The sequence below is a fragment of the Malaclemys terrapin genome, chromosome 6 (assembly GCF_027887155.1).
Source record: "Malaclemys terrapin pileata isolate rMalTer1 chromosome 6, rMalTer1.hap1, whole genome shotgun sequence".
NCBI lineage: Eukaryota > Metazoa > Chordata > Testudines > Emydidae > Malaclemys > Malaclemys terrapin.
Genome location: NC_071510.1, coordinates 6,558,558 through 6,586,408, shown reverse-complemented (window position 1 = coordinate 6,586,408; position 27,851 = coordinate 6,558,558). Strand labels below are relative to the sequence as shown.

Below are 27,851 nucleotides of genomic sequence, written 5' to 3'. Positions count from 1 at the left end.
GTCATAAGTAATCAACACATTCTAAGGCAGTGGCTCTCAACTAGGGGTATGCATGCAAGATCTTCCAGGGGGTACATCAACTCATCTAGATATTTGCCTAGTTTTACAACAGGCTACATAAAAAGCACTAGTGAACTCAATACAAACTAAAATTTCATACAACTTGTTTATACTGCTCTAGATACGATAGCCTGAAGTGTAAGTACAATATTTATATTCCAGTGGATTTATCTTATAATCATATGGTAAAAATGAGAATGTAAGCAATTTGTCAGTAACATCGTGCTGTGACACTTTTGTATGTTTGTGTCTGATTTTGTAAGCAAGTAGTTTTTGAGTGAGATGAAATTTGGAGGAGTATCCAAGAGAAATCAGACTCCTGAAAGGGGTACAGTAGTCAGGAAAGGTTGAGCCACTCTTCTAAAAGGGACCAGTCAAGGCCTGTTAACATCCCTGTAGTCATAGGACAAAAATAGGGGGGATAGGGCGTTCACCACTCCGAACTGCCAGAGGAGAACCGAAGCCCTAAGACCCTGAGGGGTGGAAGGGACCCAGAGCTCAGACTCCAGCCTGACCCCAGAGGTCTACACAGCAATGAAACAGCCCATTAGCCCCAGCCCCATGACCCCGAGTCAGCTGGCAGGGGCCAGCAATGGGTTTTTCTTTGCTGTGTAGACATACAACCTGCCATGGCATTACAGCTTCTTGATTAAGGGCAAGTCAAAGCCTGCAGAATATTAAGAGCAATATTACTAAATCTTCCAATTACAGAAGCAGGAGCAGCTGCTGTGGGTTTCAGCAAAGTTTATGGCCTCGTCTGGAGCAATGAAGAAAGACTTAACCACATCTCTGCCAAGAAAAGTATTGCACATTTTGTGATGAGATGCCCCTGGTATTTTTGGCCTCTGAACTCCAAACATCTCCTGTGATTGAGAGAGAGGACAGCTGGGTTTCTGCACCGATTCCCCTATTTTTTAAAAACATATTTAAATTTCTTCTTTGAAATACTAAGATGTGTTCTAATGGCAAGATATTATAAATCAGCCAAACAAGATGAAATAGCTTTTCCTTCCAAAGATAAAGCCATCATCAAGATATAGATGAGGGAATAATTCCCAACTGAGAATTTATTCAATGATTTTATCTTCTTCTCTGCTCAGGAGCTAGCCGTGGCCAGAATGGTTCAGGAGTTTCTTCAGCAGAGAAGACGGAGTATGGAGGTTGTTCAACCTGCAAATTGGCACTGTTACAATGGGATATACCATTAGACATGCCTCTTGTCGTTTATGTAACTAATTTATATTATGAAGGCCCCAATTCCACAATATGATGCATCCAGGCAAGTTCCTGTGCCAGGGTATGTCTACACAGCATTTTGGAGCAAGTCTCTGAACCTGGATCGACAGTCTTGAGATAGCACGGCTTGTATAGATAACACTTTGAAGTTGCGGGTCAGGCTGGAGTCTGGGCTCTGACGCCTAGGGAGGCGGGTAGGGAACTGGTGAATGGGGAGACTACAATGGGTCACTGACAAGTGAACTCTCAGGTTGGAGAGAAGTTAATAGTGGAGTTGCTCAGGGATTGGTCTTGGGACCAATCCCATTTAACATTTTCATGAATGCCCTTGGCACAAAAAGTGGGCGTGGGCTAATAAAATGTGTGGATGACCCAAAGTTGGGAGGTATTGCAAAGACAGAGGAGGATCAGAATATCGTGCAAGAAGATCTGGACAACCTTGAAAACTGGGGTAATAGAAAAGGGGTGACATTTAATAGTGCAAGGTAATGCACTTAGGGACTAACAACAAGAATTTATGCTATAAACTGGGCATGTATCAGTTGGAAGCGACAGAGGAGGAGAAAGACCTGGCTGTATTGATTGATCACAGGATGACTGAGCTGCCAATGCGATGCAGCTTTGAAAAAGGCTAATATAGTCCTAGGATGCATCAGGAAAGGTATTTCCAGCAGAGATAAGAAAGTGTTAGTACCAGTATACAAGGCACTAGTGAGAACTCATCTGGAATACTGTGTGCAATTCTGGTCTGCCATGTGGAAAAAAGGTGAATTAAAACTGGAACAGGTGCAGAATTGGGCAACTAGGATGATCAGAGGAATAAAGAACCTACTTGTGAGAGGAGACTTAGGGTATGTCCGCACTGCAATGTAAGCCCAGGGTTAGTGGGACTCGAGTCAGCTGACCTGTGTCAGGGAACCCTGGGCTTGAGCATCTGTCATGGAGTCCCCGGGGCGATGCTCTGGAACTGCTCTGTATGAAGCCAGTCGGGAGTCTGGGGTAACCGCCTCCTCTCTCTGAGCAGACTGTCGCCAGGGCAAGAAGCTTCCACAGCTTCACCCTTCCTGGGTCTGACCCCAGAGCATTCAGCATCCCCTTCCGCACTGTGTGCTTCCCGCAGTGAGTCCGCCTGGACGGGGCTGCTGGGAAAGCCAGAGGGCCTGCACCCCAGCTCCGCAGTCAGCAGCGACTCAGCCAGCATTGTAAAACAGAAGGTTTATTAGTCGACAGAAACCCAGCATAGAGCAGAGCTCGTTAGCCTGGAAATCAGTGACTTTCAGCCAAGCCCATCTTAGGGGACCCCAGGCCAGATGCCTTGGACTCCTCCTCTTCCAGTTCCACAGAGCAGACTGCCCTGGACCCCACTGCCTGGTCTCCAGCCTGCCCGTTGCTCCTCCTCCAGTCTTTGTCCTGCTTCCCGGGCACAGTGTCATCTGGTCGCCTCCCGCTCCTGGTTCTCTGGTTACGAAGGACATTGACCATCACCTACGGGCAGGCAGCGGGAGCAGCCTCCCCTGCCCCGATGGCCTCAGCAAAAATCTCACACCCAATTCCCACCACCTAGGCATTGGTGCAGTACGGAGGGAAACTGAGGTACACACAGTATTAGTATAGGGCAGTAAGACTCACATGCAACATAACAAGGTAAAAAAAAAAACACTTCGTCACAGCATCTACACAGTATTTTAACTTGACATTAAGACTTTTTTAACCTGTACTCAAACCCAGGGCTCTGGCATCCACACTGCAGTGCGCAGATCTAAGTCAAAGTACCCATATCCCAGAATCCCTAGTGCCCCCCCTCCCATCCCGCAGTGGGGCCATTCTAGCCCTAGGACCACAGTACACTGTAGGAGAAGTTTGGTGCTTGCCCTGAACATTACAGGAAATTTGAAGCAGCTGCAGCTCACTTTGCAAAAGGCTTGATCGGTTCACTCTGCATTGCAAACCCACGAGGCTCTGTGCCAGTGTGCTGGCCGACCGGTGATCAGAGCAGAGTGGGTTAACGTGGACCTGAGCTGCTGCCATGTACAAAGGTGGGGTGGCTTCCATTTTCACTAGAATGGATTGAAGATTGTTGGAACAGAGGACTAAGGAGGTTGTTCCATGGAATTGTGGGATACTTCTGACTGACTTCGGGGACCTGATTTAAGCGAAGCTGTATCTACACTGTATCTACACTGCAAAGCTCTGGCCAGGGATGAGGGGTTTAGGGTGTGGGAAGGGGCTCTGTGCTGGGGCAGGGGGTTGGGGTGCAGGGGGTGAGGACTCTGGCTGGTGATGAGGGGCTTGGGGTGCAGGAGAGGGCTCCGGGTTTGGAGGGGCTCAGGGTTGGGGCTCGGGGTTGGGCGCAGGCTTACTTTGGGCGGCTCATGGTCAGCGGTGCAGTGGAGCTAAGGCAGGCTTCCTGCCTGTCCTGGCTCTGTGCTGCACCCCAGAAGCAGCCAGCAGCAGGTCCGGCTCCTAGGCGGGGGGGCCACGGGGCTCCGTACGCTGCCCCCACCCACAGGCACCACCGCCCCATCTCCCATTGGCTGCAGTTCCCAGCCAACGGGAGTGCGGAGCTGGTGCTCAGGGCGGGGGCAGTGCATGGAGTCCTGTGGCCCCTCCGCCTAGGAGCCGGACCTGCTGGCCACTTCTGGGACACAGCGCGGTGCCAGGACAGGTAGGGACTAGCCTGCCTTAGCCCTGCAGCACCTCTGAACGGACTTTTAACTGGCGGTGCTGACCAGAGTCACCAGAGTCCCTTTTCGACCTGGCGCGGCAACCCTACCAAAGCTCCACAGCAGGCACCAGAGAGACCGTGCATCTGGAGCCCTTTGGGAAATTGGCACTCAAACTGAGACCCGGAATAGAAGCTTCTTCATCCTTGAATATGGAGCCACTGCCATGGATTCTCTGAGCTTTACTAAGTAAAGAGCTGCAAATAAAGTCAGTGAGTGAAATCCTGGCCTTGTTGAGGTCAAAGGCAAAATCAGGGATTTCACCGTGTCCATTTACAGAGTTCCTCTCAAGTGTGCTGTTTCTGATGCTGCATCAGATGTGAGCTCTGAGTGAAGGTTTTAGCACATTCAGGCCATTCACAGAGATTTTCTGCACTGGGAGTTCTTTGATGTTGATAATGAGCGAGCTCCATCCGAAGCGTTTCCTGCAATCGGTGAGTGTATTCAGTTCCTCTTCTCTGTGCAGCTCTTGTGTCAGATAAATGCTGAGCAGTGACTAACGCTTTGCCCACATTCAGGACATTACTGTTCTATGTGGAATCTGATGTTCAGTGAGACTTCAGCTGAGTGAAATGTCTCTCACCATCTGGACGTAGGTTGGGCTCTCCCCTGCGTGTGCGTAGTGTCTCTCTAAGTTCCCTGGAAACTCATATGGTAGAAAGATTAATTCCATGTCTTTGCTGCTTTTCCAACCTCCTTGTGGTCTTCCCATGCTGGACCTTGGGAGACAGTCAGATTAGATAATATACCCCAGATAAACAGTATCTTATCTATTTCACTACTCAATGTCTATTGTTTGAAGTAGAGTTGGTCAAAAATAGGGGGGGTTTCTACTGATAATTTTGATGAAAACAACAACAATTTTTTTTTTGTCATAACTTAAAATGGAAGTTTTCAGGTTTGGGCCAAAAGATTTTTCACTGACAATTCAAAATTTTCCCTGGAAAGCAGATATTTTTTGTTAAAACTTTTAATTGAGTTGAAAACCCAATATTCCATTGAAAAATGGTTTGAAGGGAACATTTTCTTCCAGCCCTAGTTTAAAGTCTCATCAGCAAGAGCAGCTTTTGATATCTTTGTCCTCATGTCATTTGCATATCCACTTTCAGGACTGTCTTACTGCGTTTCTCCTTCCCACTTCACCCGTGATGATCTCCTCTGCTGGGCAAGCTTCTATCAAGGTTTTCTTTTCCTCAAAGCCTCCTTCCCATCAGGGGAACCTCTCGCTTTCAGAACTGGGAGTGGCTGGTAAAGTCACATTCCCATAATTCTCTTGCATCATCTCCCTATAGACGTCCTTCTGCTTTTCCTCTGAAAGAAATACAATTGCTCATTGTACGCATTGCTAGAAACCTCAGATGCTTTGTCTAAATAGAGTACTTCTCTCTCAGCTACTTTGGTTATATACTTTTGATTGTTTTCTGTTTAGGAAATATTAGATATCTCTGAAGTTAAATGATAGTCATATTAAAATTCCTGGGGATATTGCACAATGCCAATGTAAAAGTGAGTATTCACTTTAAAAAAACATATTCCGGTATGTGTGGTCTTTAAATTATTGATGTTATCATAGCCAGGTGTATAAATAATGCATCACTTTATGCTGTGCATAGTTAGCGGTTTATTTCCATTACATTCCTCCTGGGATGTGTATTTGTTTTTTAAAGCTTTGGTTTCACTTTTGAGATTAAGGAGAGCTGATGTTTATGGAAAGACAGTCAACAAAATGTTTGTTCATGCAGAAGAAACATAGACTGCCTACCAAGCAAGTGTGATCACACCAAATAAAGACTCATATCACGGCAGGCCAACCCATAGATTTTATAAAACCGAAAAGCCTTTTTAGTAATTTTTTTCTCATACAAAACTAAAGGTGTTAAGATACGATTTATTTGTAGTTACATGTAATGCATCAGATTGTCCATGAAACGGACAGAAGGGTCATTGTTAATGTTCCAGAACCCCTGGAAGCCAGTGGGCGTGTTGCTGTTGACCCAATATTTGTATTGTTAATTGTTCTTGCGCATATTGCCCGTACGCTCTCTGTGTGGCACCGTTTAAAGAGAGAGACAGGTCTGCGTACAGCATTCCCAGAGCTGTTGTCCTTAAGCAGCAAGAATTCCCGGAGTGGGAGTTGACTTTAATTCACTCTCTCACTTGGTGTGATGATGGGGACAGGGCCAAGGCTAGGACGGGCATCGCCTGAGGAGGAAGGGAGGCTGGGGAGGCTGGATCGAGGGAGGCTGGGCAAAGGAGGTGGATAAGGTGTGTCTGAGGGGATGGAGATTGCTGGGCTGAGGTGATGGGAGGAAAGTTGGCAGAGTTGTGAAGGGGAGATGGGATATAAAGAGGTGGGGGAACACAAGAAAGAGAGATGGAAACGAGGAGCCATCAGAAAGGCGTGTGGTTACTCAAATCCCAGAGCGGGTCATTGGCAGCACCAGGCATAACACCCGGCATGCCTGCACTATCAACTAAGCTACGTAGCTCCCTCCTCCCCAGCAGTGACTCCTCCCGCTCTCTTGCTCCCACTTGCACACAAGGGCGCTCTGCTAGAGGAACTACTTGCTGCTCTGACCTGAGCTGCGGGAAAGGAGGTGAGGAGTTGAGGTTGGCAGCTGGCTGAACCTGCAACGCACATGGGAGCTCCCCCTGAGACCAGCTGTGGGGGAGCATGGAGGGAATCAGGCAGACACCATTTTTGAGGAGGCACCTGTTGCATTTTTCTCTCCTGTGGTCCCTAGAGCAGCCACCAGAGTGTTTTTGGTTTAGAAAGAGACTTAGGGTATTGCAGCTTCCCACGTGTGCTCCTCATCGTCCTCACCCTGCTCTGCCTTCCGCCACCTCCTACAGGTGAGGGGAACTGGGAAAGTGATCTTTGTCAGCTTCATCCACACCCAGAACAAAGCAGCAGGCAGGCAAGAGAAAAAAATGTTTGGTGCAGCATCCCAGCCCTTCCCAGCCAGCCCTGCCGTCAGAACTTTTAAAGCAAGCAGAAAAACACTTCAGGAGTTTCTGTCCTGGGTGAGATTTTTTGCCTTTCTGAATCTTTTTTCATTCTGATTCAGAATGAAAAGGTGGAACTTCCCTCAGAACAGAGATTTTCAAAAAGAATTATTTCCCAAAACCCAAAATGGAATTTTTCAACCATTTTCCAGGCTAGCTTCACGGCTACCCAACTCTGGATCCCCAGCCAGCCGAACTCTCACCAGGTGGCAGCCTGGCAATCTGGTGAGCCAGGAACCCAGCTAGCCTGGGAACCTACCCACTCACCAGGTGGGCTGCCAAGGAGCCGGACAGCCCAAGGAGGCAGGTGGGGAAACTGGCAGGGAACCAGACAGGTTTTTATCAGAAACCTGCCCGGTTTCCACTGAAAATGTTGATGAAACTGCGACATTCCCATGTAGAATCAAAATTTTCTGATGGAAAAATGGTCAGAAGTTTCTAAGGGAACAGCTCTACAGCCACTGCAAAAGTTCCCTTGCAAAGACTTTACAATTGGCAGCTAGGCTGTGGAGGCTGCTGCCTTCGGAGTCAGCAGCACCCAGGCCATAACCACTCAGAACCAGAGACTGGAGAATTGCAATAAACCAGCCTTGACATAACTACCTTCATGTGTTCTTACCAGGCAAAAGTCTCCGGCTAGCAGTGTGTAGCAATTCATGCAATGATCTTAGTAACAGATGCACGCTCATCGATAAGGCTAAGTCAGATGAAATAATAAAGCCATAGATTATTAAGACCAGAAGGAATCACTCTAACCCTCCAGTCTGATTGCCAGTGTAACACAAACCAGCAAATTTCACCCAGTGATTCCTGCTTCTGGCCCATAAGTTCTGGTTGAGCTAGGCCATCTCTTTTAGAGACATCCAGTTTTGATTTAAAAACTTCAAGTGACAAAGAATCAAATCTTCTTCCCAGGCAGGTACTTATAGATCATGGTAAGTTCACTTCTATCCTCGCTTTGGATGCCATTCAAGCTTTCAGTGCTCTATTGACTATGGAATCAATCATTTGTTGTCCAATACAATTTCTAGTATAGGAGTGTTTCTCAGAGCATGTACATAAACCTCTTATGTTTTGGTTTCCAGTTCATTAGTAGTATTATGGTAATGCCTAGAGGCCCCACCTGAAATTGTGTTAGGTGCTGCGTGGGTATGTAATAAGAGAAAGTCCCTAACCCAAAGAGTTTACAATCCAAATAGACAAGACAGACAAAGGATGGGAGGGGAAACAGGGGCGCACGGAAGGGAAGTGACTTGCCCGAAGTCAAACAGCAGATCATTTGCAGAACTGAGAAGAGAACGCAGCATGTCTGTGCCCCAGTCTTGTGCCCAATCCACTGGGCTACGCTGCTTTGCCTTGTAGTCATAGAGAGAACTGGTTGGAAAGCTGAGTGTATCTGTGTCAGATATTTGAAAATGAAAATGCAGATCACACCTTCCTATGAGAGGGAACATGAATTAGAATGATCCAAAATTGGACCTCCAGCCCTGATCTTCTGTGTGCTTTGGAAAAGCCATGACTCAAATCTAGACCTGAATCCAAACTTCAGCGCTCGGTACAAGTTTTGTGTAAAGCACCATCATTCTGTCCTAACGTTGAAAGTTACAGAGTACATAGCGAGTTTATCGTGCTCCTCATAAAATAGAGATCTTGTGGCTTTCTAACAGCCAAAACCATATCCCTGCTGCAGTAGCTATCTCCCTGGCAAAGATGTCCTATAGAGAGGGTGCTAAAAAAAACCCTCCTTAGTATTAGGAAGCAGCTGTGGTGCTCTGCCCAGCTGTAAGTCTTTCTTGCATTGTCAAAGTGCGCGTTATCTCTTGCATGAGCCATCTTTTCTTCTGAAATGAGTTCAACGCACAACACTGAGTCAGCTCATTAACATTGGATGAAAGCACATAGAAGCTTTTGAGTCAATGTTCCCTCTGCAGCAATTAAGAAAGTGGGGAATGAGAGGTGACTAAACCTAGGACAAGCCACGTATTCTTAAAGCTTGTATCTGGCAACTTGATACTACAATGGTGGGGACATCAGACATGCCACTGGCAAGTGATCGATTTACTTCGGTTACCCACGGCTTCATCTGCTCTCTGTTATACCAACGACTCAACAATAGAGCGGTGCGAATAACTGATTGTTCAGTTCACTGCATGCAGTGTTGTAGCCATGTTGGTCCCAAGATATTTGAGAGAACAGGGGGGTGAGATCATATGAAAAGTTGGTCCACTAAAAGATATTCCTTCACCCACTTTTTTTTCAGTTCACTGGCAATACCAAAAGTTTGGCAGAGAAATCGTTTTGGGTCAACCAAAATATTTTTTGAACCAAAAAGTTGAAGAAAAATTCATTTAGTTTTTTAGATTTTTTAACCTCCTGGAATTGTTTTAATTCACCCATTTTGATGGCTATTCCTCCTCCTCCTCTCTCTGGACCTGATTCAAAGCCCACTGAAGTCTCCTGGACTGGGTGACCCCACCCACTTCAAACATCACCTTATATGCTAATGTCCCAGACCTATTTTTTCACCCCAACCTCTACATTTCTGTCTATTTATAAGCAACTGAAAAGAGGTAGTTAGAACAGAAATACTTTCTCACCCTTAACTATAGCATTTGCTTCTGTACTACAAAGGCATTTTCTTCTGTTTCTGTCATCAGTGCATGTCACGTGTGTAAACAAACAAAAAAATAACTGACTGGAAATTAATAGTATTTGTTTCAGCCAGTCGTTTATACTGGATTGATCTCACACAACAGGGATTATTTTTTAGAGCAACCATCTAGTTAGGAAGTTATTATGCAGAGATCTCTTTAACCACATTTGGGGCTTCTGTTCCCCATTTGTAAAATAAGGTGATTTTTTCTCCAGCCTTTTACCTGGCCTGTCTCCGTAAACCTTCATCCTGCAAAGACACACGTGCTTAATATGCTGTGGGTGGGGGAAGTCAATGGCATTACGCACTGAGCATAAAGTCATACGTGTGTCTGTCATTGCAGGGCTGGGGCAAAGGGCTGTCTCTTACTCCGTATAAATACAATGTATGCTGGAGTGGAGCCCTACTCTCCGTTCGGACTGCTGGGCATGCCTGCCAAATTAATAATAATAATTGATGAGTTTTCAATACTCTGTGAATCCAGTCCAGTACCAGAGGTTTAGTGATATATGTGCCACACTGTATATATAACACTAGAGCAGGGCATTGGAACTGTGAGCTGCTGGGGTAGGGACCATCTTTCTCAAATGTCTGGAAAACACCTAACACCTTGTGGGCTCTACTGTACAATAATAATGCTACAATGAGCCGTTATAGCATGTAATGCAATATCTGTCTCAAAGTTCAGATGGTTTCTGATTATTGAACCTAGCTAATATCACTTCTCCCGCTGCAGAAAAGCTCCCCATCTAGACAAGTGAGGGGGGGTCACCTGCATATCCTGCTAGCCTTACACGCAGGATCTGTGGAGAAGCCACACCAAAGAACAGTTAGAGCTGCTGCTTGGGGCAACTGTTGTCAACTTAGTGGGAGTGCTGTCTGGCTTTCCTAAGGGCTGGTGGTGATCTCCCCCCTCCCACAAACACAGCTCCCCTTCTGCTCTTGCTTGTCACACAGACCCTGGCAGGGGTGGAGGGTGACTGGAAATGTGGCGATTCTCCTGACACTAATCAGTTTTGTTCCCTTTTCTGCACACAGCATGAGCTCTCTTCTCCTGGTAGTAGTAAGAGCGACAGTGTGCGGTTTGTAATGATCCTCTGGCTGCAGATTTTGCTTTGAATGCAGAACTGAAATACGTCTTTACATCACCGAGACCGTTCAAGAACTGAGGGTCGCATGCACCTTGTGTCCTGTTCCTTTGCTTTTCCAAACCTCTCTTCTCAAAAGGGAGTTGTAGTCCTGTTTGGACAATGCTTTCGGAGAAGTGTCTCGGATGTTTTTATTCCAGCTTCTGGCTGTGGGCATACGCGTTCATGTCCTTGATTAAAGGTAGGTTTCTTTTTATCTTGTCTCTGAGAAATTGATTTAGCCCTTTCCTGCTCCTATTTTCCTGGATTCAGCTTGATTGAAAGTTTTAACCAATTGTTTAACTTAAAATAACCTTGTGTAAAAGTCCAGGACACTAAACATGTGGTTGTTTATTAAACCAAATTTTAAGAATGCGTTTTCTTAAAACATTTCATTCTGGTTTGATTCAATGAGAAAATGCCTAAAGTATCATGGAAAATAGGGGATAAAGTGATTTAGTGTTAAGCCACTGCTGAACTAACAAGGGCTAAAGGTGTAGGGTTCTGTGCATGTTTTTGCATTCATATTTATGAACGTTAGATGTTTCTCACTAAATACTCATTTAGTTTCAGTTGTGTGATACATTTTTCAAAAGCACTTGCATGACTTTGGACCAGATGCCATCACTGAGTTTCAAAGGGACATGTCCTTCCAAGTGACTTAGAAACTTTGGAAAATCCCACCCTTCATAGTCACCAGGACTCCATTATTGTGAATTACCGTATCACTTTATATGGTACAAATAAAATGGGTTTTAACATGGAGACAAATGTGAAAATAAATGAAATCCGTGGAACTGGGGAATCTCGGAACACCTACCTGCCGAACAGCATCTTGTTTCAAAATGTTACTTTAGCTTATAGATCTAGGGCCAGGTCCATTAAAAAGACAATAGCTATTGTACTTTATCCAGAATATTTCAAACATGCTCTTCTTGGTCTCATTCATACCTCACTCCTCTTTAATCTCTGTCACTCTGGCTGGCAGGTATCGCTTTTGCTCACTCTTCCTTAGAGGCAAATGAAATAGTGTGGGGAAACATTGGATTTTGTCCCAAGAGTCTTTGAGGAGCAGCTCATTCTCCCACTTACAAACTACAGCCAGCAGGGTTCCACGGGACAGTGACCAAAGAGACAGGAGAGCTGAAAAAGCGATTGCATTTCGTTTGTAGTAGGTGCAATAAATATGCAAACATAAAGAATATCTAATCATTATTTGAACCATCTTTTCTAGAATTTGCAGATTAGCCATAACAAAATATAAGGTCATAGGTAGAATGTTAAAAATGTCTGTCCATAAATGGAAGAAAAAATCCTATTTACCAACATTTCAGATTCTAATATTGGTATAAAATTTGGGCTGATTTTATTTCACCCTAGAGGAAGAAATGTCATTTTAAAAGCGTAGCAACAGTGGGCCTACAAATGCTACGTCTTCTTTGACAATGACAGGCTGCGTAGCTCAGTTTGAGCCATGCCTGGAGCCTGAAGTCAGCAAAGATCTCATTGAAAGTAAGACGCAAATGTTTAGATGAGGCTATTTAAGACTTGGAACAGCTTGCCAATGAGTGAGGTACATTTTCCATCACATGCAGTCTTGAAATGAAGTGTGGGTGTCTTTCATTTAGATGTGCTTCAGTTCAACAGTAAGTCAGGGGGCTTGCTGCAGGACTAGTGGGTGAAATTCTGGCCTTAATGGATGTAATCTATTGGGTTGATAATAAATGCACCCTTGAAATAAATAAATAAATGAAGTGTATGAGATCTACTTAAGATCTGAGCAATGGAATGCCTTGCGATGGGCTGCTTTAGGATAGACGTGCATATAATATTTGTCCTCGTTCACCTCATTTACATTTCTGGCTGTGGCGTGACCTGTTGAAGATGGACGTGTTACCTACTCCTAAGGTGGAACATTTACCATGATTTAAAGAGCAGTTCCCACTATTCTTAGGATTTGTTCAGTGCTGATGGGAGCCCTAGTGTAGACAAGGCTCTAGTGACCTGTTTTCACCCCATGTTATTTAAACTTGCTGGCAGGAAGTACAGTCAAATCAGGGATAAAACTAGGTCCAACTGCAGGAGCTGAGCTAATCTATTCAATTTAGGTACTTGTATGTTCCCTGTTTCCATGGTAATGGGGTCTCATGCTCTTTAACATTTTTATCCTCACAACACCCCTGTGAGGAAGGGAAGTGGTATTATATCCATTTCACAGATGAGAAACTGAGGCACGGAGAGGCTAAACGACTTGGCCCAGGTCACACAGGAAGTCTGAAGCACAGCCCGCACCCAGTTAGTACCCTAACCACTGGACCGTTCTTTCTCTCCAGGGCTTGGACTCCAGTGGGTGCTAATATTGGTATAGAAGAACCGGTGATAACAGTAATGAGAATTCCATTTGTAAATCTCCCATGTGTAGACAAGACTTTAGCGAAAAGGATGGAGATTGTCTCTCCACCTGCTACCAGTGGGGTGCACTCACCAGTTTCCAAAATGGTTCGTAGCACTTGGAGTTTACTTAGTCACGGCTTCTAGACACTCACGCACCAGCAGTAGCTCTTGGTGCCTGTTGTGGTTCTGACCTTTCCTCCTTGTATCAGTTTACCCCGCTGTCTGGAGTGGCTCAGAGCAGACACCCCTAACTGTGTGAAATTAGATTTCACCAACCCACTAACAAATGTGAACTCCCAAAATATTACAATGGTATTATAATGGGTCAAAGACAGTCCTCTTAGACTGGAGTGTCTATCTTGCCACCCAGGCCAGCTGGACTATGTGATAAATGGTCACAAAATCACAAATCACAAAATATTCAAGCTGCTTCCAGTCCCAAGAGACCAGGCACTTACCCCAGATCAATTGGTTCCTTAAATCTCACACCAAAGACAATACCTGTAGCCAATCCTGCAATAAATTCTCTAAAGGTTTATTAGTTAGGAAAAAGAAATGAGTTATTTAAAGCAGGCAACAGATACACAAGTGACTTCGGTGTATGGTTTCAAAAGGTGACAGAGAGTTGTAGTAATTTGTCAGCACTGAATGACTTTTCAGAGTTAACCCCTGCCAAGTGACATAGGGATCTCTATGTTTATTATTTAGGATTCCTTGCCCTCAGAATCCAGACAGCGTAAAAGAGGTTTTCTCCTTCTCAGGGATTTTTATCCCCTCCACTCCAGGGTACAAAACCGATGAGAGAAATTCAGTCATATGTGTCTTCTTCCTGGAGAGAGTTAGCAATGCAATCAACAAAGTCTCTGTCCTTTGATGCTTCACAATACGTCATTTGCCTTCAATGGGCCATCTTGGATGCTGGACGAGCCCTGTACCTTAATCAATGCTGCTTTTCCTATTTGGTGAGTGACCCAAATACAGAGGTTTGCAATGCAAACGCTCCGTGTAACTTTATACCCCGGGCTATAGAGGTTATAGGTGAGATTAATACAGGCAGCATCCTACAAGCACTTTATAAAGTCTAAACACATTCTTAGCAACTTAACATCTAATACCTATTTTGATAATGCTACCGCATAGTGAGCCAGCCTGGTTTCCAGCTACGCGTTTGTCAGCGTTCAGTGAGGCCTGGTGCCTTAGCATGAGCTGGCACCTGGTCTGCCAGCGTCACATGGGCCTTTGGCATTTCTGGGCTAGGCTGCTGCCATACACGCTATGTGGGGCCACCCCGCAGGCTTCTTCCACAGTGTCCCCCTCCTGATGGGCCTTTGTGAGCACATAACGTCAGCGCTCAGGCCTGCGCTGGCTCCCCAGCCCCACCCTTCGTTTCCATAGCAATTCAACCCTGGGCATTACTCTTTTTCTTTCCTGTCGGTATTGTGGTGGTGCGCAGAGGCACTAGTCCTAAGTGCAGTACAACCACTGAGGCTGCAAGTCCCCTCTCTGGCTGAGCAGACTCAATACAAATTTGGGGGGCTGGGAAAGCAAAGGTTCTTTTAAGTCCTGTTTGTGGTTTTCCAGTTCTGAAACCAGCCAGGTGCTGGACCAGTCTCCAATGCAAACTAGAGACGCCTAAAGGCTGATCTGATCTACATCAGTTGTCAGCAACCCCAAGGAGCTGTTACAGTGGACAGGGATCAGCTGGATGCAGGAATACCTTAGCTAGGCCTCCTTGTGCCTGGCCACATCCAGTCCTGCGTACCATTGGCCAGGAGGAGGGCATTGCTGCAGGGAGCGCTACACCGGCTCTTGCCCACCGGAGGATCCTCGAGAAAGTTGGCAATTCTAGATGGAATAGTTTTTCTGTTGGAAAAAGCAGTTTCATCAAAATCAAAAAGTTTCATAGGCACACTTTTCACTGTAAGATTTTGACAAAATCTTCAACGGGAAAAAAGTCACAACAGTTTATTTTGAGTTTCTTGATTTCAGTCATATTGAAACATTTCATTTTGTCTATCTTTTCAATTCCTTTTTGTTTTGACTTCATATTAAAATATTCTAATGTTGTTTAATGTAAAATAAATGTAATCTATAATGTTTTGCCCTTATCAAAACAAAATGTTTCAGTAGTTCCAAATTGAAAATTTTTGCTAGTTCTGGACTGAAATTTTGGAGGGATTTCATCCTACAGGAAATTATGAAAATACAGCTTTTTGTTCCAATTCAGAATGGAAAAAAAAAACATTCAAAACTTCAGAATTTCTCAATGAATGGAAATTCCATTCTCCGACCAGCTCTAATAATAATCTTAATAATACCAAACATCCAATATTGTTTTAAAGACTTCAAGTGATGGTGTGACAGAATGCACCCCTGCATTCACACCCTACAGACTATTATAATAATTTTTGTAGAAGTATACCTGATAAGGTAGCATTTTAAAACTCATAACTTGCTGATCAGTATCATCCTGATAAAATGAGTGGCAACATTATATATGAGGTTGTAAGATTCCACTGTGTGCTGTTATTAACACATGTTCCAAACTGAGGTTGGCAAACAAGTCTGTTCTAAAGAAAGGAATGTGTGTTCTGCTTAATTTGCATTTAAGCAGTAAACAGTCACCAGGCAGGAAGGGAAACAAAGGAAGCTCAAACAGGTGAGGAAAAAAGCAGCAGGGAACATCCTTCCACATAGACTCTCTCTCCTAGTGCCCAGCTAGAAATGTTTTTCAAGAGAGGGACTGTAACTATACAAAGGAGGGACAAACACCCCAAGGGGCCCCTTTCTCTCCTCCTGCCCTTCACAGCACCTGAAGTGACAAAGGAAGCCTTCGTTGGATTCTGAGAGAACATAAGAACGGCCATATTGGGTCAGACCAAAGGTCCGTCTAGCCCAATATCCTGTCTTCCAACAGGGGCCAATGGCAGGTGCCCCAAAGGGAATGAACAGACAGGTTATCATCAAGTGGTCCATGCCCTGTCACCCAATCCCAGCTTCTGGCAAATTCTGGGCTAGGGACACCATTCCTACCTATCCTGGCTAATAGCCATTGATGGACCTATCTTCCATGAATCTATCTAGCTCCCTTTTGAACCCCGTTATAGTATTGGCTGTCACAACACCCTCTGGCAAGGAGTTCCAGAGGTTGACAGTGCGTTGCATGAAAAAATACTTTCTTGTGTTTGTTTTAAAGCTGCTACCTATTAATTTCATGTGGTGGCCCCTTGAGAAACAGTCCTGACCTAAGGAGCTTGTTCAGTAAGACTGCTGAAAGCACATGGTGAGAGAACTTTGCTTTGTATTTAATATAGTTTAAGTCAGAGACCAGTAAGCGTTTTGCCTTTATTTTTCTTGTAACCATTTCTGACTTTTATGCCTCATTACTTGTACTCACTTAAAATCTTTCTTTGTAGTTAATAAACATGTTTTATTGGTTTATCTAATCCGATGTGTTTAAACTGAAGTGTCTGGGAAACTCCTTTTGGGATGGCAAGTTGTGTGCATGTTATTCTTTTAAAGAAATAACAGACCTTAAATAATTTGTATTGTCCAGGAGAGGGCTGGAGGTGTGTTGGGGTCACCTTGCAATATAACCCAGGCTGGTGAGAGCCAGAGTGTAACCTGTGTGTGGCTGGCAGGCTGCAGTTACACACAGACACTCAGGGTGTGGTTGGCATGCTGGAAGGCTGTTTGTGAGCGACCCAGGTGGAAGCTACTTCAGCAAGGCATTGTAAGACACCCAAGGTTGCAGGCCAGAAGTGACACAGCTGCTCATTAGTCTAGACTGTACCCTGGTATGTCACAATTGGGTAATCCACCACATCCTCCCTAGGCAAGTTGTTCCAATGGTTATTTACACACTCTGGTAATAAGTTGCATCTTACTTCTATTCAGAATTTGTCTAGCTTCAGCATCTGGCCACTGGATCTTGCTATGCTAGCTTAAGGAGCCCTCTTCTATCAAAACCGTGCATTCATGTGTCAGTGCACCAAATGTCTGCATTAACAAGTGGAGGCTGGGTTGAGGACCCAGTGAAAATCAGGCCTGAAATTTTCTCTCGCCTCTTTCCCGCCTCTTCAGCAACTGCTTTCTGTTAATTTTTGTCACTGCAGGTTGCTCAGCATGTGAACCAGAAGAACGGTTATTTCAAAAACTTTTCTCCCATTACAACCACTTCATCAGACCGGTGGAAAATGTATCTGATCCTGTGACAGTACATTTTGAAGTGGCAATTACACAGCTTGCAAATGTGGTAAGATTAATTACAGAATGCTTAATAGATACATGGGTGCTGACTTTAGAAGTTTACAAGCACAATTGCATGCACATAATTTACACACACGATTGCACGTGCAATCAGCGTGGGTGCACATGCAAATAGCCATTTACAAGTTTCGTGTGTGTACAGACCTTGCCATTTTCTTTGCATGTTGTGTAGACGCAGTTCTGTAATCTTCAAGGCTCAGATGATTAGAACTTTCTTGAGTTAACGGTTCAAGACGTACAAGTGCAGAATCTGATTAAACTGTACTCTTTTGTGGATGGTTTAAAGGAGTTTTCCTGTTTGCTTTTTCTCTCACACACACACTCACACTGACACATAAGTGGAGCTATATATATTTTTGGATATTGAAAAATCATAAGCCAGCCTCTTGGATTTTATCAACTAAGGGGCAGATTTTCAAAGGTATTTGGGTGCCTACAGGTATACATGGGCACCTAGTGGGGTTTTCAAAAGCGCCTAGGCACCTGCCTCCCAATGGGCCTAGGTGCATTTGAAAATCCTCTTAGGCACTTAGCTGCATCTTTAGGTACCTAAAGGCCTTTAAAGTCTGGCCCCAAATGCTTAACTTTTATTACCCACCCGAAGTAAGGCCTGGTCTACACCTAAAATGTAGGTCAATCTAGTTACCTCTCTCAGGGCTGTGTAAAATGTCACACCCTGAGTGCTGTAGTTAGGTTGAGCAGTGTAGACACAGCTAGGTCTATGGAATTCTTCTGTCATCCTAGTAACTGCCCCTTGGAGAGGTGAATTAACTACACTGATGGGAAAAACCCCTTCTGTCCATGTAGGGAGCGTCTGTACTCTGCTCCTACCGGGCATAGCGGCAGCTCTGTACTTGTGCCACTGTAGCCGTAGTGTAGACAGGGCCTAAGCTGTTTGCAATTAACGCATGTTCCCAAGCCTCTGCAATCTCTCTTTAGGGCCCCAATGCAACAGCCATTGAATTCAGTACTAGCGTGAGTGCATTTACGTTCGAGGTTTGCACTGGCATGACTACATCGACGTAGTTACACTGGGGCAGTTTTCCTTAACGTTGACAAAGCATTGCATTGTGTGTTGTGTTGTGTAGACGCAGCACATTAAACCAGCAAAGCACTTAAACACCTGTGTAACTTTGTGTCCACTGACTACAATGGGATGACTCGGGTGCTTAAAGTTAGGCATGTACTTCAGGACTTTGCTGGATCAAGACCTATGTGTGTTTTGGTTCCTGTCTGTCTTGGGCTAGCCGGTAACTGTCTCCGGATGCTGTAATGGATGTGTGGGACTGAAAAGTCTCCATTGATTTATGTCTCTCTAGGATGAAGTCAATCAGATTATGGAAACCAACCTGTGGCTGCGACATGTAAGTGTCAGCACTGCTCATCAGTATGTGTTTTGCATCAGCACTGGGCTTTGAATGGCCTGAATTCGATCTAAAGACTAAACATCTCTTTGCTAATAGAAACACGCTAGGTCTGCACTAGAAACATTGCAGCAGCTGCATTGCTGGCAGAATTCTTTCGTCGACCTCGCAAGGTGTGCGCTGGGGCTTAGGTCAGCTTAATGACATGGCATGGAGCATGAAATTTTAACGACAAACTTCGTAGTGTAGACCAGCCCACAGCTCAAGAGAACTCAGTCTAACCAAGGGCACAATTGAAAGGTTTCATAACTTAAGTACCATAATATTTGAAATTATGCAAAGGGTTCTCCCACATTTCTGTTGTGTATTCTTCGCCACCAACTGTGTTACTGTGCATTTCATCTGCTACATTTCATGTCATTGGGCGTGGCCTATGCACAAGAGGGACAATTAAATATGCAGGTCTGCACACAGACAGGAATAATTTCCTAAAAGCAATCTACATGCCTGATTCATCCGGAAGCCAATAATTTTGGGTGCTTAACAGAGCAACCAAATTTGCTCCGATTTTCCAAACATTCAGGGAGATATTGTGCAGACAGGTAAACAGCACACCCGTTCCTTCCTGTGTAAACCCCCACTTGCACTGCTTGCGTTGCTTCCTGCAGCCGCTTTGCCCTTCGCGCCAACAAAAAGAGCCGTGACCACCAAAGAGAGAGTCAGGAGGTAACGTTCACTTGTATGCTTTCCTAGCAGGGTAAAAACATCTTTTATCTCTCCCTTGTGTGTGTGTCTGTCTGTCTGCCTTGTCTATATAGACTGTAAATCCTCCAAGACAAGGACTGTCCTGTATGCGTATGTACAGCCCTGACCTTGGTTGGGCCTCTAGGCAGGACTGTGATCATAATGACAGCAGGCCCCGTGTCACCTGCCTGCATGGCAGAAGGATCTCCGCACGAGACTCACATAGGTTAACGTGGCTGGTGGCTATGGAGCAGCAGCAAGCCAGAAGACAGGCCACATGAATGATCCCCAGTAATTAGAACCATAGCGCTATGCAAGGGAGGATGGAGTAACCATGAGCAGTCCTCTTGTGGACTGGACGCAGGACTGTTAAGTTAATTAACTTAAGACGTTGCATTGTGTCTCAAAGTTCTCCAAGTGCTGAGCCGTAGCTTTCTAGTGGTGCACCGCACCTTTTCCAGGCAAATCTTTACGCACGAGTTGAAAACACTAGGCTTACAATAATTATTTTTCCTTCCTTTAGATTTGGAATGACTATAAATTGCGATGGGATCCAATGGAATATGGTGGAATTGAATTTGTTCGGGTGCCGGCGGATAAAATTTGGAAACCTGATATCGTCTTGTATAACAAGTATAGTGCTTTTTACGTTTGCCATCTTTCAAAGGTCACCGTTTTATATAAGACGCTGTTTCACTTCCTTGTTCGTATTGTTTACGCTGTGTCATTTGTATTTCTAGTGCTGTTGGGGATTTTCAAGTCGAAAGCAAGACCAAAGCTCTTCTTAAATATGATGGGATGATCACTTGGACTCCACCTGCTATTTTTAAAAGCTCCTGTCCTATGGACATCACATTTTTTCCCTTTGACCATCAGAATTGTTCACTGAAATTTGGCTCCTGGACATATGACAAAGCCAAAATTGACCTCCTGATTATTGGATCCAAAGTGGATATGAATGACCTTTGGGAAAACAATGAATGGGAAATAGTTGATGCCTCTGGCTATAAACACGATATAAAATATAATTGTTGTGAAGAGATCTATACAGATATAACATACTCCTTTTATATCCGAAGGCTACCCATGTTTTACACCATTAATCTGATCATTCCCTGTCTCTTCATTTCATTCCTAACTCTATTAGTCTTTTACCTTCCGTCTGACTGTGGTGAGAAGGTGACCCTCTGCATCTCAGTGCTACTTTCTCTGACTGTATTTTTGTTGGTGATCACAGAGACAATCCCGTCAACCTCTCTGGTCATTCCACTGGTTGGCGAATACCTGCTCTTCACCATGATATTTGTGACCCTATCAATTGTCATCACAGTGTTTGTGCTGAACATCCATTACAGGACTCCAACCACACACACCATGCCCAAATGGGTAAAAAGCGTCTTTCTCAAGCTCCTGCCCAAAGTCCTGATGATGACGAGACCTCTAGAGCCGCAGAAGGAAGCCAGCTCTAAAAAGAGTAAGAAAGGGCTTGCCAATAAATCTAGCAAGATGAAGCAATACGGAGACATTAAATTATACAAGGAGCAGAGATGCTGCCACTGTGACAAGGTGAACCAACTTGTTACCGGCAAAAGAAGATTGAGCCCTCAGCCCATGAAATGGGGGATGGAGCACGTCAAGTACTCCGCTGAAGTCGGCGAGGTAATTAGCAACGTTCAGTTCATCGCTGAAAACATGAAGAGCCAAAACGAAACTAAAGAGGTAAGAGGGTTATTCCCACTGCCTGGGTTGCATGGTGAACCTTCCACTCCCGGCATGGAGCGGTTGCGTGCATGAGTCGTCCCATTGAAGTCAATAGTGCTGTTCTGTAATTCTCCAAAAAGCTACCAGATTTGTTTGGAGTGGTTTGTTTATGAAGCCCCATGCTGCTTAGTGTTCAGGGTTCTGCCGTTGTCTCTGTTTATAGACTTCACTCCCAGACTGGGCCCACCCATGTACATAGGTTCAGATTTCCCATGTAGTCTCTTACCAGCGTTTTATATCGTTTCACAGGCCTACATTTTCCTCGGTGGCTAGTGATTTTTGGTAGCCTCCATTTTTGGGGGCCCAACTTGAGACGCCTTAAAAGGGGCCTGATTTTCAGAGGGTGGGTGCTGGCCACTTTCTGAAAATGAGGCCCCTTTAAGGTGTTTCAAGTTGGGCTCCCAAAAACAGAGGAAACAAAATCACTAATGGCTGTTTGAAAATTGTGGTTGCAGAAGTCTCTGTTTCTTTGTGACTGTCCAACCCTGTTCTCTTTATTTAAGGTATCCTAGACTTTGCCACCCACATCCATTATTAACATCTCTTTTCCTGCCAATTTATAGGTAGAAACCCTCCTTCTTCCCTAGGATCTCAGTGCAATATCACCTCAGTCTACTATTTTGTGGCCTATATATAGGGAGAGAGAGATATACCTATCTTATAGAGCTGGAAGGGACCCTGAAAGGTCATCAAGTCCAGCCCCCTGCCTTCACTAGCAGGACCAAGTACCGATTTTGCCCCAGATCCCTAAGTGGCCCCCTCAAGGATTGAGCTCACAACCCTGGGTTTAGCAGGCTAATGCTCAAACCACTGAGCTATCCCCTCCGCTATGGCTTTCCTTGCACGCTTTAACTGACACTGTAATCTTGTGTAGCAGCCTCAGGACTCCTCCGTTGGGAGTTCAAGGGGCTTTTCTTCCTTGCAGGCTGCTTTCTGGCAGCGATGATAATGGATTGTAACGCTTCCTTCTACACCCCTCGCTCACAAGAGGCTCAGCCTTAAAAAGTGCTGAGAGGAAGGCTAAGGTGCAGTTAAGGTGCAGAACCTGGATTCAGTTCCGACTTCTGCCACAGATGTCCTGTGTGCTCTTGGGCAAGTCACTTAGGGTACATCTACACTACAGGGGGGAGTCGATTTAAGATACGCAAATTCAACTACATGAATAGCGTAGCTGAATTCGATGTATTGCAGCCGACTTACCCCGTTGTGAGGACGGCGGCAAAATCGACTTCTGCCGCTTTTTGTCGGCGGGCGCTTACTACCACCTCCGCTGGTGGAGTTAGAGCGCCGATTCGGGGATCGATTGTCGCGTCCCAACGGGACGCGATAAATCGATCCCCGAGAGGTCGATTTCTACCCGCCGATTCAGGCGGGTAGTATAGACCAGACCTTAGGGTTCGAGGCACAAAGAAACGTAGGTGTCGTGATGCTGAGCGTCACGTTTAGGCCTTTAGAAAATCACTGGGGTTCACAAAGCCTGGGTTATGTGCCTAAACTCCCTATGCAACGAATGGGGAGAAGTAGGTGCCTTAGACTGGAATGGGATTCACAGAAGCCATCACGGTAGGTAGCTCCCCACCAGAGGCCAAGCTGAGGGGTGAGTGTTAAGCCCCTCCCCTTTCTGAGATAGGCGCCTGGGCTTCAGGTACGTCCGTCCCTCTGCCTGGGATTCCCAGCAGTTTTGGGAGTGGGGGGATTAAGAGGCTTTTAAAAACAAGACTCGGCGTTCAGCTCCTGGGTTTGCTTGTGCAGAATAATGAATCTTTCATCCAAACCGAGACAGCTGGCATAGGACGTGATGCTCTGAGGGCGCAGTTTAGAATCCTAGGAACTCAAGGGCCGGATCCTCAGCTGGTGTCAATCAGGGCAGCTCCGCTGAACTCAATGCGGCTTCATTGGTTTACACCAGCTGACCATCTGGCCACCAACGTTTGCAGAGAAGGTGAGCAGAGGGCCAGATTGTGGCTCTGAAGGAGCTGGCTCCCCAGAAGAGTAGGGGCTTTTGAGCAGGGCCAGATTAAGACAAAGGCACAACAGGCCATACCTAAGACTCCTGGAGTCACATGAGCACGGAGTCCCAGCTGCCATTTAAAAAAAAATGTTCTAGCCCTTGTGGATGCCAAGAAAAACCTGGAAATATGACCTAGTGTCACTGACGCCTGCCTGAGTCTGCAGGCAGCCTGAAATGATAGCTCTAAGAGGTGTGAACTGTCCCAGACAGCTCAGCTCTGAAAGCTGCTGCCAGCCCTAAGGGGCAGGGCCATGGTGTGAGGGGTGCCCATGGTTTGCCACTCTGCAGCCAGGAATTCTGGCACACTAGGCCAGAGGGCTGCCTGGAGCCTGAGGAAGTGAATGCTAGGATGGGGGCTCTGCCACCCTTTGAAAGGGTGTGGCATGCATGTCTTTCCCTGCATGGTGTAACATTGCATTACCAACCTATGTAACCAGTGCTTGTCCGCTATCATAGGGTTGGAAGGGACCTCAGGCAGGGCCGGCTCTAGGCACCAGCAAAACAAGCTGGTGCTTGGGGCGGCACATTTTTAGGGGCGGCATGGCCGGCACCAGAATGCCGCCCCTAAAAATGTGCCCCAGCCGCCCTAGCTCACCTCCGCTGCTGCTGCCACGGCGCGCCAAACAGCCATTTTGCGCGCCGCTGCTCCCCCTCCTTCCTAGACTTGAGAGCCTGGGAGGGAGGGGGAGAAGCGGCGCCCGCACCGCGGCCACTCGGAGTCCCCCTCCCTCCCAGGCTCTCAAACCTGGGAGGGAGGGGGAGACTCCGAGTGGCCGCGGCACGGCCCCACGTCTCCCCGTCCCTCCTAGGCTTGAGAGCCTGGGGGGAGGAGGCAGGGCTGGGGATTTGGGGAAGGGGCGGAGTTGAGGTGGGGCCGGGGGTGGGGTAATTAAATAAGGGCGGGGGGCGGCCAAAATTGTTTTTGCTTTGGTTGGCAAAAATCCTAGAGCCGGCCCTGACCTCAGGAGGTCATCTAATCCAACCCCCTGCTCAAAGCAGGACCAATCCCCAGACAGGTTCACTGGTGCATTTTAGCTAAACCGAGATGACAGCAGCTTTGATTCCCGGGAGCTGCACAAAGCAGCCAGAACATGCCCCTTAGATTAGACACCTCGAACAACTCCCTAACAGCTTCTGCTCTTTTTGTGCACTTGCGGCACGGCTTAACTCTACTTTAAATCGCGTTCTCGGTTTAAACTGCGCATCAGCAGCTCTTCATCAATCACAAGAGACCGGCTCCAGCCTTTCAAAACGTATTACAAGTGAAAAACAGGGGCATTTTGCTTCTGTTCAAAGCGGGGGGGAGGGAATGCCTGGGCAAGCGTTGACTTAACCCTTCGTACTCATCAGAACACTGCTTGCTGCTGGGGCCCACCGTGGAGAGAAGGCTGGAAGGTGTCAAAAGGACAGCAGCACTTTGAAAGGGTTACAGGAATCGGGGCTGTATTTGCACTCACACAGAGCACAGCAGCAACCTTTGGAAGGAGCAAAAGTGTCGTAAAAATGAGAAACGAGGTGGGTGAGGTAATGTCGTGTATCGGGCCAACTTATGTTGGTGAGAGAGACAAGCTTCCGAGCTTATACTGAGCTCTGCTTCCGGGCTGGGAAAGGACCTCCCAGCCTCACAGCTAAATGCCAGGTGGAGCAGATTGTTTAGCATGAGTGGTTCCATCTGGTCCACCTTGCATTTAGCAGTGACATTCAGAGTTAGTTTGCCAGGCCTGAAGAAGAACTCTGGGTAACTCGGAAGCTTGTCTCTCCCACCAACGGATCTTGGTCCACTCACCCGCCTTGTCTCTCTGCAACACGGCTACCACAACCCTGCCCATAAAAAGGAGAAGGCTGCTGAAAAGGGAAGGAGACATGAAAGGGACAATGTCAGCTCAGAGTTAGTCACAAAAAAATGAATATTCCAGGGCTAAGTACTAGTGAAAAGGAGCCTCAGAAGGCCTGGGTGGGTCAGTTTGGTTTGGATACAGCTTCTCTCTGGTTTATATTTACTTTCTGAACTTGGCAGCAAAACGGGGCTAGAAATCTTGCAGAAACAGCCTCTCTCCTGTGAGTTCCGGTAGATCCTGCTGATGTGCTGGCCTGAAACAGCATGAGAACAGGGCGGAGAGAAAAACGCACCGTGTCAGTCTTCGGCTCTATATAAGTGCTGCTGCTGCGTGTTTGAATTTGGATTTGATGGTTTTGCTACTAATAGCTGGAGCTGGTTTAATGCAGGGTTTTAAAGGGCAATAGCTTCCTGTCTGGTGTGTTTTCCATTGATTGTCCTGAGAGCACTTAGGCCCCACTTGAGCACATGCTTGGCTCAGTCGTTTAAGAACTTTGGTATACGTTACAGGTCTGATTCCCCATTTTGGACTGAAATTGGTGGAGTTTGACCAGAATAGCACAGTGGTGAATGAGGCCGCAGATGGAAACTGTCTCTTGAATCAGCTGTCGGGCCAAATTCTCTGTTACACCAGTAGAAATCTGGAGGATGAACTCCATTTGCTTCACTGGATTTCCAACAATGTAACTGAGAGCAGGGCTTGACTAATTGCTTCTATTTTCTTATTTGTTGCAACCTTTTTCCTTTTTCCTTTTGTGGGAGGTTTTAGAGCTTTTTGGTTTTTATCCTAACCCTGAACTAATGAGATTGATTCTTATAGCCCATATTTTTTCCCTGCCTTGAAGTCCTAGAGTCGAATTCTGCTCTCCAGTTCATCACTTATCCTGGATTTACATGGATGTACCTGAGACAGAATCTGACGCTACGGCTAGCATCTACCATGGTTCTGTTGTTTGCAGTGGATGTGCCTATTTAAAAGAGACGCTACAAACTTGGCCAAGGGTTTACAGTTGTGTCCAAGATTTTTCCAAAGTCATTTGTGACTTTTGAGAGCCCAACTTTGGGCACACTGAAGCGCTGAGCATTCACCCTCAGGAAATCAGGCCCTTTTGAGCACCCAAATATTGAGGCAAGCATTCGTCACTTTTGTAAATTTCATAGCTCGTGTATATTCTTCTTCCTGACGCTCACAAGCCCCTTACTCAGTACAATTATTTCTAGCAGGGGATCAAATGCACCCATCACATGCATAGTATGTTTAATGTGGTGTATCCTTTCTTTTCTGCATTGCAGGTCGAGGATGACTGGAAGTACGTGGCTATGGTGATAGACAGGGTGTTCCTTTGGGTGTTCATCGTTCTCTGTGTGTTTGGGACAGGAGGGTTATTTCTGCAGCCACTAATAGCAGACACATAATCCCAGCAATGCTGGTTAGTTTTTGTTTTGTCCAATTCCCTACTTTTTTGGAGTTCCACCCATCCCCTCCACTTTCTCTTGTTACACTGGGCCCATCCTCCAAGGGTCCATCTGCAAAGGCTGCTGTTAAGGTGATGTTCCCTCTGGCTAAGCGGTCAGGGTGTGGCTTCCCCTTCCAACAGTCACAGGGAGAGAGAAGGCATTCCATCCTGAGGTCAGTTTCAGACTGTCACATATCATCGTCGAGTGCCCACTGACTGACTTCAATGGCGGGCTGCCGTCTCTCCATCTGGCTGATGACACCATTCAATGACTGGGCACGTTGCACATACACCCATGATCCCTTTGGGGACCTCTGTGGCAATTCCTGCTCCTTATTATCTAGGGGGAGATTTTCAAAAGCCCCCAGTCTCGGCCTAATTTTGCTCCCATTGACGGCAATGGTAACCACTGACTCCAACAGAAGCAGAGCTAGGCTAGTGGGAATTTTACCATTGCCTCCATTGAAGGCAGAGTTTAGGCCAGCGCTGGGCCCTTGGAAAATCCCCCGCCTACTGTATTCTAGCTCTCTTGCTTCTGCTCCCAAGTGCACCCTAAACATTGCATGTGTTTGGTTTGCTGTCTTTCTATCCACTTAGTACTTCACTACAGCACTCGGATTACCTACGACAATCCTGCTGGATGAGTTGATGTTTTGTTGTATTCTTACAGTGAAGCCATCAACGTGAATAAAAGTACTATAAAAACCAAAATAGTCAATAGGCGGACCATGAGCCAAATCCGACTCGCTAGATGCTTTTGAACGGACCCTGAAATCTTTTTATTTACTTATCATTATTGTTAATTTTTTATTATTTTCTCTGAAGTTTGGACCTTGACTCTACTTTGACCAAGAAATTTGGACCGTGACAAAAAATAATTGACTACCCCTGAAACTGGCTAATGTGGACCCAATTCAGGAAAAAGCTCTCCATCTTCTGCATTGTGGATACCCAACTTAAGGCCCGGATTCAGCGAAGCTGTTAATCACGTGGCTTAATTTTACGTTTATGAGTAAGTTCCATGGCAGTCAACTGGACATAAGCACACTCTTCAGTCCTGCAAAGATACATGGGCTTAACTTTTTGCACTGCAGATAGGCCCATTGACTTCAATTAGACCATTCACAGTGGATAAAGTTAAACACGTGTGTAAATTGAGCCTAAGTGCTTTGCTAAACCGCAGCCTATGTGGGGTTTTTACACCTTTTG

The 27,851-nt window shown here is 45.8% G+C and overlaps 1 protein-coding gene across 1 annotated transcript; it reads left to right on the top strand.

Moving 5' to 3' along the window:
- Positions 1-10,952: 10,952 nt before the first annotated feature.
- On the top strand, positions 10,953-27,397 carry CHRNA6 (cholinergic receptor nicotinic alpha 6 subunit). Its single transcript, XM_054032779.1, has 6 exons — positions 10,953-11,007; positions 17,315-17,454; positions 18,788-18,832; positions 20,100-20,209; positions 20,317-21,295; positions 26,479-27,397. The coding sequence occupies exons 1-6, from the start codon at positions 10,992-10,994 to the stop codon at positions 26,599-26,601; spliced, it is 1,413 nt and encodes a 470-aa protein (XP_053888754.1). The 5' UTR covers positions 10,953-10,991; the 3' UTR covers positions 26,602-27,397.
- The last annotated feature ends 454 nt before the right edge of the window (positions 27,398-27,851 follow it).

Coding starts and splice junctions, on each gene's coding strand:
- CHRNA6 (XM_054032779.1), top strand. Junction 17,455..18,787: donor TTACACAGCTTGCAAATGTG/GTAAGATTAATT, acceptor ATGTCTCTCTAG/GATGAAGTCAATCAGATTAT. Junction 20,210..20,316: donor GATATCGTCTTGTATAACAA/GTATAGTGCTTT, acceptor TTGTATTTCTAG/TGCTGTTGGGGATTTTCAAG.